At 37.8% G+C, this 16,236-nt stretch overlaps 1 protein-coding gene across 1 annotated transcript in view; it reads right to left on the bottom strand.

Moving 5' to 3' along the window:
- The window catches only part of ldah (lipid droplet associated hydrolase), a 63,036-nt gene extending 48,023 nt beyond the window's left edge, over positions 1-15,013 (bottom strand). The window contains exons 1-2 of the mRNA XM_036592906.1: positions 14,867-15,013; positions 12,907-13,095 (exon numbers count right to left, since the gene is read on the bottom strand). Coding sequence (XP_036448799.1) covers positions 12,907-13,095; positions 14,867-14,948 — 271 coding nt within the window. The 5' untranslated portion in view covers positions 14,949-15,013. The remainder of the gene's footprint in view (positions 1-12,906; positions 13,096-14,866) is intronic.
- Between the last annotated feature and the right edge of the window lie 1,223 nt (positions 15,014-16,236).

The following is a 16,236-nucleotide window of genomic DNA, read 5'->3' on the forward strand; positions in this document are numbered from 1 at the left end:
TGGTGCAGACAGTAAAGCAGAACTGCAGGAATGGATTCGGCTCACAAAAGAAATCCACCTTTGAGACATCGAGGGCCCAGCAGGTGCTGGAATTCTTTATCGTGGACAGTGTGTGGAGTCCTGTTTAACGAATTGGCTCTTAACATGCCAAAGAGCCTATCAATCTTGAGGAAGGAGGAGAACAAGTGAAAATGCTTTATTGACTCTGGCAAACATGCAGACAAGGGTCACTATGGCCAGATCTTCTGATAGACTACTTTCTCTGAAGGCTCTTCTTATGGATTCATAGAGCTGTGTGGTTCCAGAAAAGGGCAGGACTGCATTAGATTATTTCTAAAGTGGCCTGATGTCTCTTTATGGCATGAACTTGAATGAAGCTGGCTCAAATGAGTAAAGAGTCAAAGAAAGTCATATCCAATAATATATCAATACTATTAACACAGTGGATAATGTTTCTTCAACACCAAAACATGCTCTTAAAAAAAGAAAAAAGTTTAAAACAAGTTATTGTAACTTAACAGTCTATACTGTAAGGCTGCAGTTAAAGCTTTGCAGTAAAAAGTTATCCTCACCTGACTCTAACATTGAACCATTAGGCTAGTTTTTAATCTCACGTTTTCCCTTTGAAAGCTATTCTCCATCACTCAATCCTTCTATCAGTTCTCCTTAAGGTAAGAGGTAAAAAGGTTACTTGGATCCGAGGATGGACTGGCAATCAAATATAACCTCCAGGTAACATTCCGCCTAAAATCTCAGCAATGCATGAAAATACTAGGACATAACCTTTACTGGCATGCTTGTCTTAACTCTTTCTGCACTGGCGAATGCAAGCAAGGCAAATCTCAAATACAGCAGTATCACAGGTATGCTTAGCTGTTTGGACTTATATATAGGTTGTTAACCATTATTACAATATTGATATTTTCTACACTAATATTGCAGAAGGGTGCAATGTGCTAATAATAAATGTTAACAGACGTTAAAGATGAGTGTTCTGTGGGTATTTTGATTAATCAAAAGCATTCACATTACTCAAATTTTAAGCAGTTTACAAAGTTTTAAGCAGTTTAAGCAGGGCTGCACAATGAGCCTCTCATAGATAGTCACTGGACTCCGAAAAGTTCAAGGTACCCTGTTTTTTTAAAAGATATTCAAGAATTTAGTTTGAAACAATAAACTTTAAAATTTTGTAGTAAGTAAAGGAGATATCCTCAGTAGCCAGCATACCACTCAGCTTTGTTTTCATTAAGCACCTATTCCACTAAACAGGCTGTGATTGGTCTATTTTGCATGTCAGTCAAATGGGCCTCTTCTAGCAATGTCAGCAGTTCCTGAAACCTATTTTAGTGTGGTGTCACTGGTTTTGGTCTCATCTTGTGTTGTACTTTCACACTAATTTCACACTGATAAGGTACAAATGCTATTGCAAAATAAGTTGGGAAAGTATGTAAAATGCTAAAAGAAACAGAGATGAAGAGGCAGCGATTAATAAAATCTGCTTAAACTGAAAACAGAAAAAAAAAAACACACACACAAAACATTTTATGTTTTACCTTACGAACTCATTCCAATTAGATGCCTGCAACCCATTCCAAAAAAGGGAACAGTTGGGACAGGAGCACGTTTACCACTATATCACCTTTCCTTTTAACAACACTTAAAAATTGTTTGGGGACTAAAGACACTTATTGATCTTTTTGTTTTTTTCAAAGTGGATTTTTTGCTATTCTTCTGTTATAGTCTTCAGCTGTGCAACCCCACTAGGTCTTTGTTGTCTTATTTTGAGCTTAATAAGACACGCATTTTCAATGGGTCTGGACTGAAGCAGGACAGTCAAGCACCTGCAGTCTCTGACTATGCAACCATGCAGTCATAACACACACAAAATATGGCTTGGCGTTGTCATACTGTAACAAGCATGGCTGTCCCTGAAAAAGACGGAGTCTAAAACGCAGCATATGTTGCTCCAATATGTGCTCAGTGCTAATCGTTCATTTGTGGTTTCAGCCTTGCCCTTTACGCCCAGAGACGTCTTGGGATTCCCTGAATCTCTTGATGATATCATGCACTGTAGAGGGTAAAACACCTAAAATCCTTGCAATCGTTCACTGAGGAACAGTTCTTGTTTTCAACTGTTGGATTTTTGGCATCAAGTACTAGGTCTTTCCTGGATGCTACTTTTGTATCCAAGTATCGAGGCTCTGTCTTAAAATGCCCCTGTACCAAAACATCGGCATGAATTTCAGAAAGAGTGTATATTTACAAAAAACAATTGAGTTAATATAGTAAAACATTGTCTTGTCATGTTTTTAATCTCAATACAGGTCAAAGTAGATTGATAAAACTTTTCTGTTTTTATTTGTATTTTACCTACTGCTCCAACTTTTTTGGAATTTGGTTTGTACTTTGGACTTGTTTAGATGAAAAACTGTTGGCTGTCCTCCTGGCTGTTCACTGCTGTTTTTTATTGACGCGATAATTCATTACTAAACTCAGGCACTGTCTTTGACTAATTGATTTCTGCCCACAGCACTGACTAGTGGATTTATTAGTAGACTAGTCAACTAGTCTATGCAACCCTTGGTTACATCTGTAGTTTAATAAACTGCAAGGGATAACGCAGTTGCACTATTTGGCAATGTAATTGCAATATGGTATTCTGCCTATATCGTGTATTGATTGTTAAGTGTTCTTGCTTTCTTTGTTTATTACAGATCACAGGATTTTTAAATTGCTTACCTGCAGCAATGGATGGATGCAAAGTGCTTGAGTAAAACAACCAGCAACAGAGCCAAGTGTGCGACAAAATTGTGTGGGTGGACCTGCTTACTTCAAGCGTGAAGAGTGAAGAGCGCTGCGCTACGTATAGTTTCCATATCCCAGGAAAAATGGAAAAGCCTTGGAAAAACTTACAAATATAAAGGAGAAGGAAGAAAAAAAAACATACATGTATACTTCAACCTTGTATTAAGAACATTATTTTTGGATTAATTACGCAAGGCCTTGGTCCTTCAGTCTTCAGCAACTGGGAAAATGAGGGGGCAAAGCATGGCAACACGTATGTAGTATATAAGGGGCAGAGGAAAGACTAGAAGGAATCTTTGTAAGATTATTACGAATTATCAAACAATGTGATACTGAAGGCTATTGGATACAGCTGCTTGGACCAGAAGAGTGCTCCGCACAGCAGGTTCCTATAAATCCAAACCATCTGTGGAAGCCATCCCCAACCCATTGAACATCTTTACGGCTTTAATATGAGCTATAATAAGTTACTCTCCTCTCACCCCAACAAATTACGAAGAGCTTAACAATTTTGTCCAAATGTAAAGTACTAAATTCTCAAATGATCTCGAATGCTGGATCCATTCTATAGCAGCAACAGAGTAGTAGCTAGAAGTTTGCCATACGCATTCACATCAAAAATATTAACAGCTGGCAGTCTCTGTGTTCAGAGTGCTATGAGAAGTATGTATGCTGTATTTCTGAACATGAAACATTTCAAAGTACTTGCCGAATTATTTCTTTGAAAAGAGGCATAAAACACTTTCTAGAAACACATGTCTTCATATCTTAGCATAAAGCTACAACTATGATTCTTTGGCTGAAAAGCAAAATACAGCATACCGGTTAACTCTTAGCAAAGGTCAAATTTCTCTCAAAACAACTGCTGAAAGCTGTTGCCATCCACTGGTCCAACAAGTCAACAGGGGAAGTATATTTTTAAAATTTACTGCGGACAGCAAAAACGTCGGTTCATCTGGGCACAAAGCCTATCTCTATTTCCAAACTCTCGAATGAATGGAATTCGATCTCATTGGAGAAACTCACATCTAAAAAGGCTGAAATGACCTGTGTTTAGTCTGATAAGAGCAGAGATAGCTAGAGATACTCTGCATGGAACACGAAATGATGTACAAAACAAGCTGTTAAACTTATCAGCCCGGCAAGGCTAAAACTTTGAACTATGATCTGTAAAAACTGTTTGTTAAAGAAATAGTTTGTTTTTTATTTATTTAATTCCTTGTATTGTTCACTGTTCACTATATTTATCATTCTGATATAGTAGAACTAAATCTTAATCTTCTAAAAGCTCACTGTAACGATCACGAACATAGCAAAATACAATGCTCAAATACACACTTGCTCTAAAATACTAGTAATGACCACTGATCAATGGCATTTCTGGGAAATCAAGTTCTGGCTAGCAAGAATGGACATGTCATAAGTGAGAGGTAACACCTGATTATCACAGGACCGAATAATTTATGTAGTTAACATAAACCACTATCCAATAAGCATGACCATTCTGTTTTAGTCTTTTATTCATCTGAAGGCAGCTTGGCTCAGTACTGGGGCACTCAGTCCTCTCCATTGTACAGACTTATTGTAGCAGATTAAAATGGCAGCACCTGTGCGGACATGAGACGCTGGGGAGAGTGAGATGACTCTGGCGAGACGATGGTGATTATTGCTGTTATCTCTGGGGAAAAGGGCACAGGCTCTACAATAACAGCCCTTACACATGGGCTCTCTGCAAGCCATAAAGAGTCCATTCAGTACAATGCTCAGTGACATTCAGAGCTGAAGAAAAGTGGCCACTCACCACAACTTGTGTTAAGGTCATCGGCCTTAGCAGGCTTTCTCTTAGTGACACCTGTTGCTGGCAGGGGTACGAGGTATACTGGTAGAACAGTGAATACCACTATGACGTTGTCTGACAATATGGATATTATGAACAAGCCCAAAACGGTGAACTACGAACTATGAACTACGAACAGCATTACCCACAAATGCAAACTAAACAGGAACTTCAACAACTTAAACTACTCTTATGAACGCAACAAAAGGCATAACATGCCTAAACATTTATTGCAGAAACTACCTTTTCCACCACCAGAAAACCCTGAGTGAGGGAAGAGGAAGAAGCTATGGGGTGCATGCAACAGCATCAGCACAGCAAAGAAAATAAAGCTTTTACTCAGGAGGAAAAATAAAAAACACACATGCATATAGTATGCATGCGCTGCTGTAAGTCACACTGTAAATCCTGAAATAGTCATTTAAAAGTCAGACGTTGAGTTGGATTTTTGTGCGGGTTTTCGGACCATGACATACGTCTTTACGTATTAACGTCACACACAGGCTTAAAAAGGTCTGACTTGATATTTAAGTCTCAATGCAAAATCAACATTAAACTGATGAAGATATGATGACAGTAGATAATTCACTTGCATCTTACAAGACACGCCCTTCACCAAGTTTTGACCTCTTTGAATACTCTTTCAACATGCTAACAATCACTAGATTCATCCACCCAGGGAAGGGATCTGAAGCACAGCTGACATTACAAAGTGTTCATACACATTGTTCGTGCAATTACACATGTCCACCAGAGAGATCTCAAAACTTACAAAGTGTAGCTTCAGTTTATTTGTAATTAACCAGTGTTTCATGATACCATAGGCATATGGTATGTACAGATAGTGGAAAATATTTACATCATCCACCCCTAGTTGCCAGTGGTTCATTGCTTAAATAAGTTTGGTGCATGGAATCAACAAGTGCTTAAATGTGCATGATGGACATTATGAGGAGGAAATAGGACTGTCTGTGACAGAACTTATTATGCTATTCTATTTTTGCTCATGGACAGAGAGCTGTTGACAGAACAGTACAGGAGTTCTTAGTAAAGACACAGGGCAAGACGCATCATAGCTAATTTGATTAATTCTATGAGAAGGCAACCAGACTGAACATGTGTGCGTGTGTGAGCAGTTTAAAAACACACTGAATCATGAACACAAGACTTCTTGGTTATGAGAAATGGGTTACATAAAACTGAAGCACTCGTTTGTGTCTTTAGAACTATAAACTCATTGTAATGCCAGTTCATTAATGATGCATCACATGATCACATCCAGCTAAAAGGATTTTCTTACACATCACTTCTGCTAAAAATGCACTGGCTCATTTCATCAGTCAACTCTCAGAAACATCATCCAGCTCTTACTGTAATAAAGCTTTTCGAATAGGTCAAATGAGAAAGTACAGCTGACTCAATCTTAATTAGACAACTGAGCTGTTGCATTTCATCCCTTAAGTTAAGACATTAAGCTTGACTTTCCTTCATATTAGACATTATTGAACAGCCCTCAGTGTAGCCATATCCAGAGACATAATAATTCACATTTGTCAGGGCTTACAACTGACCTAAACAACACAATCATAACTCTGGGAGTAAGCCTTGATTACCATGGTCTGTAAAATGCTTTAACTCCACTAGTAGTGGACAAAAATGTATATCTCAGTATAAATAAAATTTTTGACAGTTTCGGTATATCACATTGTATATACATTCTTAAATAAAACCTTTTTCATTTTTTTTCCTCCCCAATTTTCTCCCTAATTTAGACTTATCCAATTCCACCCACTAGTTAGGACTCCTCCAATTTCACCATATCACCAGCGCTACGAGGGCGAAAGCTAGCACAGACTTCCTCTGAGACCTGTGAAACACCACATCTTTTCGAACTGCCGCTAATGCAACGCCATTGGACAGCTGAACGCGCTGGGAGAAAAGTGCCAACCACCAGATCTTTTACAACAGCTAACAGACGTCTGCGCTAGCTAGCACTGGTCTGAGTGATAAGGTGAGGCAAGGGGCCATCCTACCCACCCAGTGACAGCGAGGTCATCTGTGCTCTCTTGGACTCCTGGCCTTGCGATCTCCTGATGATGGGGCTATTCTGGGATGTCCCTTCACTTTTAAATAACAACCATTTTAACAACCAAAGCAAACTTAAAATATTTTTATTGTGCAAAATAGCAAAATCTACTTAACAACGTATGGACAAACCTCTGTCAATACTGCTTTCTGTTAACACTGCTAAATATTGAGTCACGTCTGAATTTCTACAAAGCTGAAGGAGAAGCAGTTACATTTTGGGAGCTGTTCTGTTGAATGTAACTGCTGAAACATTTAAAGCATAACAGGAAATTCAAATAAGAAGCTGACCTTATCTTTGTCAAATTTTTGAAGTCATCTGTATCATACATGCGTCTCAGACAATCGTGCCTCCTACCAACAGACACTGCTGGAATTTGGAAAATATTACAATCAATCATGCTTCAGTACCAGCTGATCTATGGCTTGTTGCACATACAAGGCTGGGAGACCGAGACGCTGTCTGATGCAGCTGACCAAGTCTGGCAGCTCCTTAGCCAGGCTTCATGTGAGGCTAAGGCTAACCCCAAAAGACAGTCAATTCCTTCATGTCCGCTGCCTCAAAAAGTGGACTACTTTGGATACAACGGCCGAGACAGCGAGAGGTGATCGATGGTTGATGTGCTGCACTTTCATTTTCATTTGAAACATGAATGAAACATCTCTGGCTCAGCCACCTAGCTAAAGGGGACTAATGTTAGTGTGGTTTGTAGTTCATGTTACATCATATTACTTTTAATTTGTCTATGTATTAAATGCACACAAGATAAAAATGTATCAGTAATACAGTTCTGTTCTACAATCAGTCAGCAGGAACATGGAACCCAGCATCACAGAAAACCCACCGGACTTCTCAACAGCAAAAAGCGAAACACTCCCTCCTTATGCCCTCCCATTCGGAGAGTTAGTTCACCCATTTGGAGCTATGCTCCTCCCATTTGGAGGTTTACCAGCAAGCAGTAACACTCTAACAAGTCGGCTCTTGGAGTCAGCTCTTCTGGTTGAAAGTTAGGAGACGACTTACACTGAGGAGACTTTTTTGGTAACGACAAAACAAATGTGTAGATCTTATGATGATGTAGCTGAAAATCACATGACTCCCCCCAGATCCCCTTAAAACGTTCTTGCAATCCCCAAACCAGCTGCGTGTCATGTTATTGGCTTTGGTTTTGTTTTAATTTGTGAGCTGTGAGCCAACTGATTTGACTCATTCTAAAGAGGCAAAATGCCCACAACTTATAACTGAAGTTATAACGTAAACTGAGACTGGACTACATGATGTACGTAGAACATCACAATCATGATCCTGCATGCTGTGCTTACAATGACAAGCAAAACAACAATTTTCAAAAATTACTTCACATTTCCACAAGACTCATTTACAAAACTAATTTACAACTGGTTACTTCATGTGACTAGTACGGATTGTTACACTTGGTAGTCAAATACGTCTCTGATTAGTCGGACTGTAATCCGGTTGCTATGTGGGACGGAATATGCAAATCCCCTCATTACATGGCAATGAATTACCAACTGTTGATCTGTTCATCGTCTCCAGTTTGCTTTGCACAGTACTATCTGTCCATATTGCTGTTTAGGATTTTATTTCATCTGGTCCCCAGCCATGTGCATCCTCCATGATTATCTTCCTCGCAGATGCAGATCACGTGCCCAATGATGTACGCATGGAAAGGAGTTTCGTTTGTACTGGGAATAGTTTTGGTTGACAGATGCGTTTACACTGCAACACTCCTTGAATAGACTGTAAAACTAACCACTTCTCTCTCTCTCTTCAGTAGCCAGTCTTTCACCTATAGACTGGCTACTGAAAAGAGAGAACAAACAGAAAATGCACTGGGGAATCACTGGTACATTTTCTGTAAAATGAACAACAATTCTGTCACTCAGTTAACGGAGAGTTCTGATAAATTATAGCACATATTCTGTGTAGGTATACAGGTTATACAAGATTGTCTCTTCACTACATATACAGAATATTCTGTAATTGTACAGTCAAATTCATATACATTTTCTTCAACTGTCACCCACACAGCACAGAGAATTGATAAAACTGTAGATCAAACAAGACACAAAAGCACCGCTTTCAGTTTAAACATACCTAACAGGAGGACTCCGTTTGTCTGGTGTTAGATATTTTGCGGTTCACCCCTCAAACTACTACGATAGATATGAGAAATCCAGTCGTCGCTAGCTGGTGTCTGAATACTGTGATGTCATTTGTAGCGGGGTAGCCGAGCGCTCGCCACCAGCTAAAAATAATCTGTTTTCTTTCTTAAATTATGACTATTACAAAATAGCCATGCTTTTCCAGCTGGTAAAAACAGCTCACCAGACACTTTCTCCCACTCTCCCATGACAGATTTGTGAAATGTTCCACTGTTTGGTGAGTGTTCGTCGTGTTCTGACCATAAAGGATAGTTTAAAACAGCAATTAACCACCCAGGAGCAAAATTCAGCCTTCAAACTTGAAAGAAATAATGATTTGACATTTATCGCTACATGTATCGATATTGAACGATATGAATTTTGTTTATCGTGATAACATTTTTGGCCATATCGCCCAGCTCTACTTTATTATTAGCATTATTGTATTATTATGGCTGGTATTATATTCGTCATATTGTACTGGTTTGTTTGTATTACTTGATATGTCAAATGGACAATTCATTTATTTATTTATTTACAATTATTTTTTTCCCTTGATCAGTGGTGGGTTTATGGGTACCATGTGGGTGGGGAATGTTGGAGGGGTTTGGTACTCTATTTTGTTGCTATGTTTTTTGTTGCCTACTGTATTTGATATTACACTGGAGCTTTATCTTTAAAATAAAGACATTTGATCGCAAAAATAAAGAACAAAACCTAAGATTGCCTACTAAAAGCCCACTTAGCAAAAAATAAAGAACAAAACCTTCTAAGTTTGCCTACTAAAAGCCCACTTAGCAACTGCTAAGCTTAAAATCACCACCTGTTTATTTTTATCACAGCAAGACAAGCTATACTGGTAAACTTGAACACAAAACACCATCGTGGTGAACAAAACAAAAACATATTACATACATTCTGTCCTTCACTTTAGCATGGAGAGATAACGTTGTAACACAAAAAAATTACTATGAAGAGAACTGATGAAAAATAAGAAAATAAGAAGCAATTAACAGAACAAAGAATTCTAGGTAACCCTGTCCTCAGTGATACATTAAAAACAGAGTACCTGAGTTAAATCTCATTCATTACAAATGAAAGATAAAACAGATTCATTACAATTAAATGTTTCTTTATTTTCTTATTTCATTAGCATTTGCCCCAATATATCTACCATGTTTCATAAAGTATTCTTCTCAGGAAATGTTTAGTGTTTATCAGTGAGGCTAACTAGCCACTGTTAATTAACATTAGCTAACCTAGCTAGCTGGCTTTCATACGCTTTAACTCCTTTCATACCTAGTTTGTGGGCAAAGCACTAACATTTCTGGGAAACTGTACCGTATGGTGACAGTGATTAAGGTGGTTAACGTTGTAAAAAATCACAGGAAAAGAATCTAAAAAACTAATCCTATGCTGGCTTGTTCGCTAATTTAACAGCTACTAATTATTCTAACTTCAGGTAATGTTCAATGCTGTAGCCACATGTCCAAGTTAATACTGTACCTAACATTATCATATCTTACTAGCAATACATTTGGATTTATCATCACTGGTTAAAACGTAGCGAGGTACTCTCTCATGATGAAGGAGCAGTTTTCTCCTCTAATCATATTTGACTGGTAAACTCTCTCCTGCAGCTGTGAGCAGTGGAGTTACAGGTAAAATACCCAGCATGCATACTCGGAAATACGGAAAAAAAATTACAGTGAACTGCAAAAACGGAAAAATTCTATTAAAAGTGCTTTCTGATACTGTCATTTTAAACAATGACAATACAAATCCTACAACAACAGCAATTTTACTGCTACAAAATAAACATTTAATATAAATAACACATCACAGATGATTTTATACAGTGAGAAAGATGAGATGTAACAAAAAATATCAGCTGCTAATTTGGCTAACTGATGGAGTAATCATATGCGTCAAACGCATGGACCTTTGTTTTTGAATTGCTACATGTGACATCCTGAATGGCACACACTGGAAAAAAATTAAATAGAAGGAAGAAGGACATAAACGTCCTCAGTACAGTGTCTGTAGAAGTTGCTTGGTAAAATAAGCGTCATTCAATGGAGGAAAAAAAAAGATTAAGATTTTTCTAATCCTGTGAACGAGTGATGATATACAAAATATACTGTTGGACCTCTCAAAGCTCATGTATAAAGCACGGCAGTATTTTTAGCGTTTTAAAATGCTCCTGACCCACACAGCTTTTCCATAATGTCACTCTGCTTGAAGCCTCTGTTAGGGGGAAAGTGGTAGCACTTCCCGCCATTTTCCACTGGGGCTTTCCTCGTGAACTGACGCCAAATTTAAGAAGGTAGATCCGTGTCTTACGGCTCTGCTCCTATTCATATGCCCCCCATATGCTGAGGTGCGTAATGTCTGACTCATTCGTCCACCTGTGGACCAACCCATGACTCCTGTGCAGCTCTGGTCTGCTCCATGAGTTTTGTTTGTTTATATCTTGGCAACAAAAATTGAACATGCTCTGAGACAGGTTTATTTGGTACTTCATCTTAATGATGGCGGTGAGGTCATATGCTTTAAAGTTGAGCAAAAATGTACAAAAAGGAAGAAACAAAAGCTCAAAGTTCATAAAGTCATTCTTAAAGATTTAGATGGTAACCAGAAAATGGAACGTGACATGAATAGCTGTGATTGTTTCCTGTAAGAAAAGACTTGTGCTGATATTTTTAACTGGTGCAACTGGTTTAACTCTATGTCTGCTTTGTTAAAGCTGATGCTGTTCCTTTTTTTTTTTTTGCATCCATTACTTGACCTTTCACTCACTGCCCTGGACAGACTAAACAAGTCATTACAGAGGGCAAATAAACCAATTCAGCCTTAGTCTTTCGAAATGGCATAAACTCAATTATCTATGCTCCACCCACAAATGCTTTCTTTCTTAGCAATTGCTGTGGGTTGCACAAGAACACTGGCAAAACATCAATTCAGGTTTTGTCAAAATATGTGCAGCTAGTTCCATAATTATTAGCACCCTAGGGAAAGATGGTTGAAAAACAGAAAAATGTTGAAAAAGGTCTTTGTGATTGATTAGCTTAATTTTGCACTGAAAATATAAGAGAAGTGTCCACCTGAGTGTTCAGGAACTCATAAGTGATCATCCACGACTTCCTGTTACACTGGAGTATAAATATGAGGTGACACAGAGGCCAAATGCATTCATCAAAATGGGGTAGATTAGAAAACACAAAAATGAAATATCATAAATCAGGTAATGGCTATTAAAAATGTTACATGCCTTAAAATGCTCTTATCCATCACTAACTAAGCAGTTTAAAACAAGCGGAGCTCTAGTGAAGTTGCCTGAAAGAGTGTACATGTTTATTTTACTCCCACATACTGTGAAAGAGGGAAAGGTTCAGCAGATCACTGTTGGAGGCTTGAAATGGTTTTTTGTAGAGTTAGGAGTCTTGCCCAAGAACTGAACCCCAGTCTGCCACATAAAGGACAACAGTATTACCCACTACGCTATACCAACGACCAGGTCAGCTTTATCAGCCAACCACTTCCATTAAAGGTCAGAGTTCTCATACTTTAGCTAATTCATTAGCTGATCTAATTAATTACAACATTGAAGTCGCCTACTATATGTATGTGAGGTGTATGTCCACACTCCCTCCCCCTATTGCCACTCTCCCACTGCTAGTGCAGGCACTGTCACTCTTGGCCACCAAAACACCAACTGTGCAAAAACAGGGAAAAAATGTGCCTTTGTCCACCAAAATTAGCAATGTACCGGTGTCATACCACTAAAGTACAGTTACATCTGCATGAAATGGAGCACTTTCTGATTAGTAGAGGCTCATCTGCATGTTGCGGCCTTTTGCCAGTATTGTGATACCAATTAACAAGCAATATATTGAGCTAACATAAAGATATTGATAAAAAAATATTACCCAAATAAATTAGAAACATTAAACATTAACATAGAATTTGTGTCGTTCTACTTACAATGTACGAACGATATTGGTTTTGCTTACCTGGAATGATGAGAATGAGCACTCTGGGTGGATTAGAGGTTTTGGCAGCAGCATGCAGGTCCCTGGGCCCATATTTAAGCAGCTCAGTTAGCACACCTCTACAGTAGATATGCTCCACAGAAGCATCCTCTCTACAGCTTTCAGACTTAGGACTGCACATCGCCTCAGCTGGATCAGTACGGCCAGGTGCTGGAACAAAACATACATAAACAAATGGAAACTGAGGTACGCTTATGTTTTATGGCTGTTAATTTTTCCACATGTAGGCAACACCAACTGCATGTAATTTCCAGATGCAGACTGAGCTCATGAAAAACACAGAGCTGCCACTTCACATACACAAGGTAATCTTTGGGGAAAATTTTAAATGTAAAAAATAATAGACACAACAGACCATCTGTAACCATGTGTGTAATGAGCAAAAGAGTGGAAGCAGTGGAAGCTCACTACTTCCTGCAAAACAAAACATTTGCTGTTATAACACAAAACAAGTATGCCCTATGCCCTATTTTTTGGTTTATCAATCGGTATCTCAATATTGGTCTTTGCAACATGATGTCACACAAGATAACAGGCAATATGCAAACAAACTTTCTAATCAATGTCAATGTGTTTTATGATGCTGTGAGCATCCTGGTCAGAGGACTTTACTTAGATGTATAAAGATATTCATACAATCCAACAAAAGTCAAAAAAATTGGTCAAAAATAATGCAGCCACCTCTTACTTTCAATTTATCACTACTTTTTATTCTTTTTATTTACAGCAACTGATTTATCATGAACAAATCCCAGTCTGGCCTATTAAGACACAAATTATGTTATTTATATTGTGACTTTGGTTAACAGAAAGTACTGGGAATATGTGTTTCATGTGTCCACTTAGCCCACACTGTGTGAGCTTTAAGTTTGAAAAATAGCTAACAAAAACTGTCCTGAAAAATCGGCCATCAGCCATTTTCCATGTTCTTCTCAGAAAGAGCTATGCCTTGTGCCTACCATGCAAGAGTGATCATGACCAAAGAATTCTACCATTCTTCAGGCCACTCATTCATATGACGTGTATCTCAGTTACACTACATAAACATTCCTGTGATGTGATATTACCTATAAAAACTAGCCTATGTCCATTAAAGGAAGAAGTTTTCTTTAAAACAAAATATACAAAATAACTTGATATGAATGATACACAAAATTTCCACAGTGTTTCTGTGGAACAATTTCTGTACCAAATTACTGACAGAGGAGCAATCTGTTAAACATAACACACACTATACAGCATCTGGGACAAGTGTGAATGACTTCTGCAAAGTTGGAAATGACTTTTTTAAACAAATCATTTGTATTTCACGACCCTCCTAATTTCAAGTTTTCCATAAGACCAAAAAGAAAGCATTAAGGAAATGGCAATCCCTGCACTAGCTTACATTTCTCTTCAGTTCGTTCAGCTTGATTTATTTAGAACTGTGAGAAGTCAAAATCCTCCATTAATGAAAAATGAAGAACAACAGAATTTAAGTGTGGGCTGAAAACAGCCATGAATACTGAGTCTAAAACATACTGAATTACAGAGAGGTGGGCTGCCATGAGCAGCAGAGGTGCTCTTATGCTCCTTCATTCATTTAAAGAAAATAGTCAGGTTATTAACAGCACACTGATTCAGGACAAGAAACAGCAACCGCAATAAGGTAATAAATGTAACTTACATGAACTTTTATGCCACTTAAAATACTGTTTGTAAGTAGTAACGGCATCAAACTTTACACAAAATGAACAGTCCACCACTGTGTTAATGTTTGTTATGGTCAGGTCTGCCAGGTGATGTTTCACTAACTGACAGAAGTCAGAAAGGAGACTGACGGACAGTGAATTTACACTTAGATAAGAAGATTACACACGTAAAGCTAGCCTTAGCTGCTGCGTTAGCTCGCTAGGTTATCATTCATAATGACACTCCTTACCGAGAAAGACGTCTGCGTCTTTTTGGGTGGCGAAAACGTTTCTAAACCGTGTTTTGAGAAGAGCGATCAGCCGCCTCCTCATCGGGAAAATGATGACTGAAAACACGAATCATGCCTCTGCTTCTTCTGCCTCTTTGCACTGTCACTACAAGGTTTACACTCGTTACTGCCACCCGCTGTTCGGAGGCAGCAGATGACGTTCTTTCACTTTTATTAATGTTCATTTTTACACCGTCCCGTATGGAGGCCCGTTTCCGCCACTGGAAAAAATACACAGCCATTTAGTATCTCATAATTATGACTTACTTTCTCATATTTATGATTTAGTATCTCATAAAAAATGAGATTCAATCTCATAATTATGACTAGTATCTCATAGTAATGAGTTAATTACTTTCTCAAAATTATGATTTAGCATAACTATAATTTACTTTCTCATAATTGTAACTTAATATCTCATAATTCTGACTTTATTATGATAGTAAGTAACCCACCTGGAGATAGTGGACCAGCTTTACCCTTACAACACCTGACACAAACAAAAGCTACGCTAACTTAGCTATTAGCTTACCGAATACCGATTAGCATTACTTGAATTATCCAAGATTCACTTGCTGTTACCCCACTCTACTTCAAACATCCAAACATAATAATGTTAAGATACAAATATAATACACACTAAATAGATTACAGGATGATTCAGAAACAGTGTCTCTTTTGGTCTTGGAGATGGTGAGCACCTGTCTCAACAGCTGCCATGTTTGTTTTTGTTCATGACAAGGTAAAAAAAATAAAACATTATACTAAATGATCATTCAATATAAAGACTGAGCTCTGTGGAAACTGTGGAAAACAAGTGAGAACTAGAATGCATGGGGAAAAATGTCCAATATAAACAGCTTTCTATTTAGAAAACACTGCAGGCTAATACATTTAATGACTATCAGACATTGTCAAGTATACTCATGATCATGAAACGGAAAACAGCTCCTATGATTTTCATTTTGAAATCTGCTGTTTTTGATAATGGACTACAACACTGTTAAATATTAATGGTATACTTTACAAAGTTTTAAGCGATTTTACTTATTTTTGAATAAACTTTACTCGAATGTTTTAGGTTTTCAGCACATAAATGTAACTTATTCACTTTTGATCTTGAACTTTTGAACTGATATACTGCTTAATTAAGAATTAAGAATTAATAGTTTACTTAAAATCAATTTGTAGACTTAACTTCAAATTAATTAGCTAATTTACCTAAAAAAAAGTAAGCCGTCACACTTTTGTAAAGTAAACTCCAAGTTTAGGTTTACAGTATGTAGCATTACTGAAGCTGTCAGTTTAAACAGAACACTGAACATCACAAA

The sequence above is a fragment of the Colossoma macropomum genome, unplaced genomic scaffold, assembly GCF_904425465.1.
Source record: "Colossoma macropomum unplaced genomic scaffold, Colossoma_macropomum, whole genome shotgun sequence".
NCBI lineage: Eukaryota > Metazoa > Chordata > Actinopteri > Characiformes > Serrasalmidae > Colossoma > Colossoma macropomum.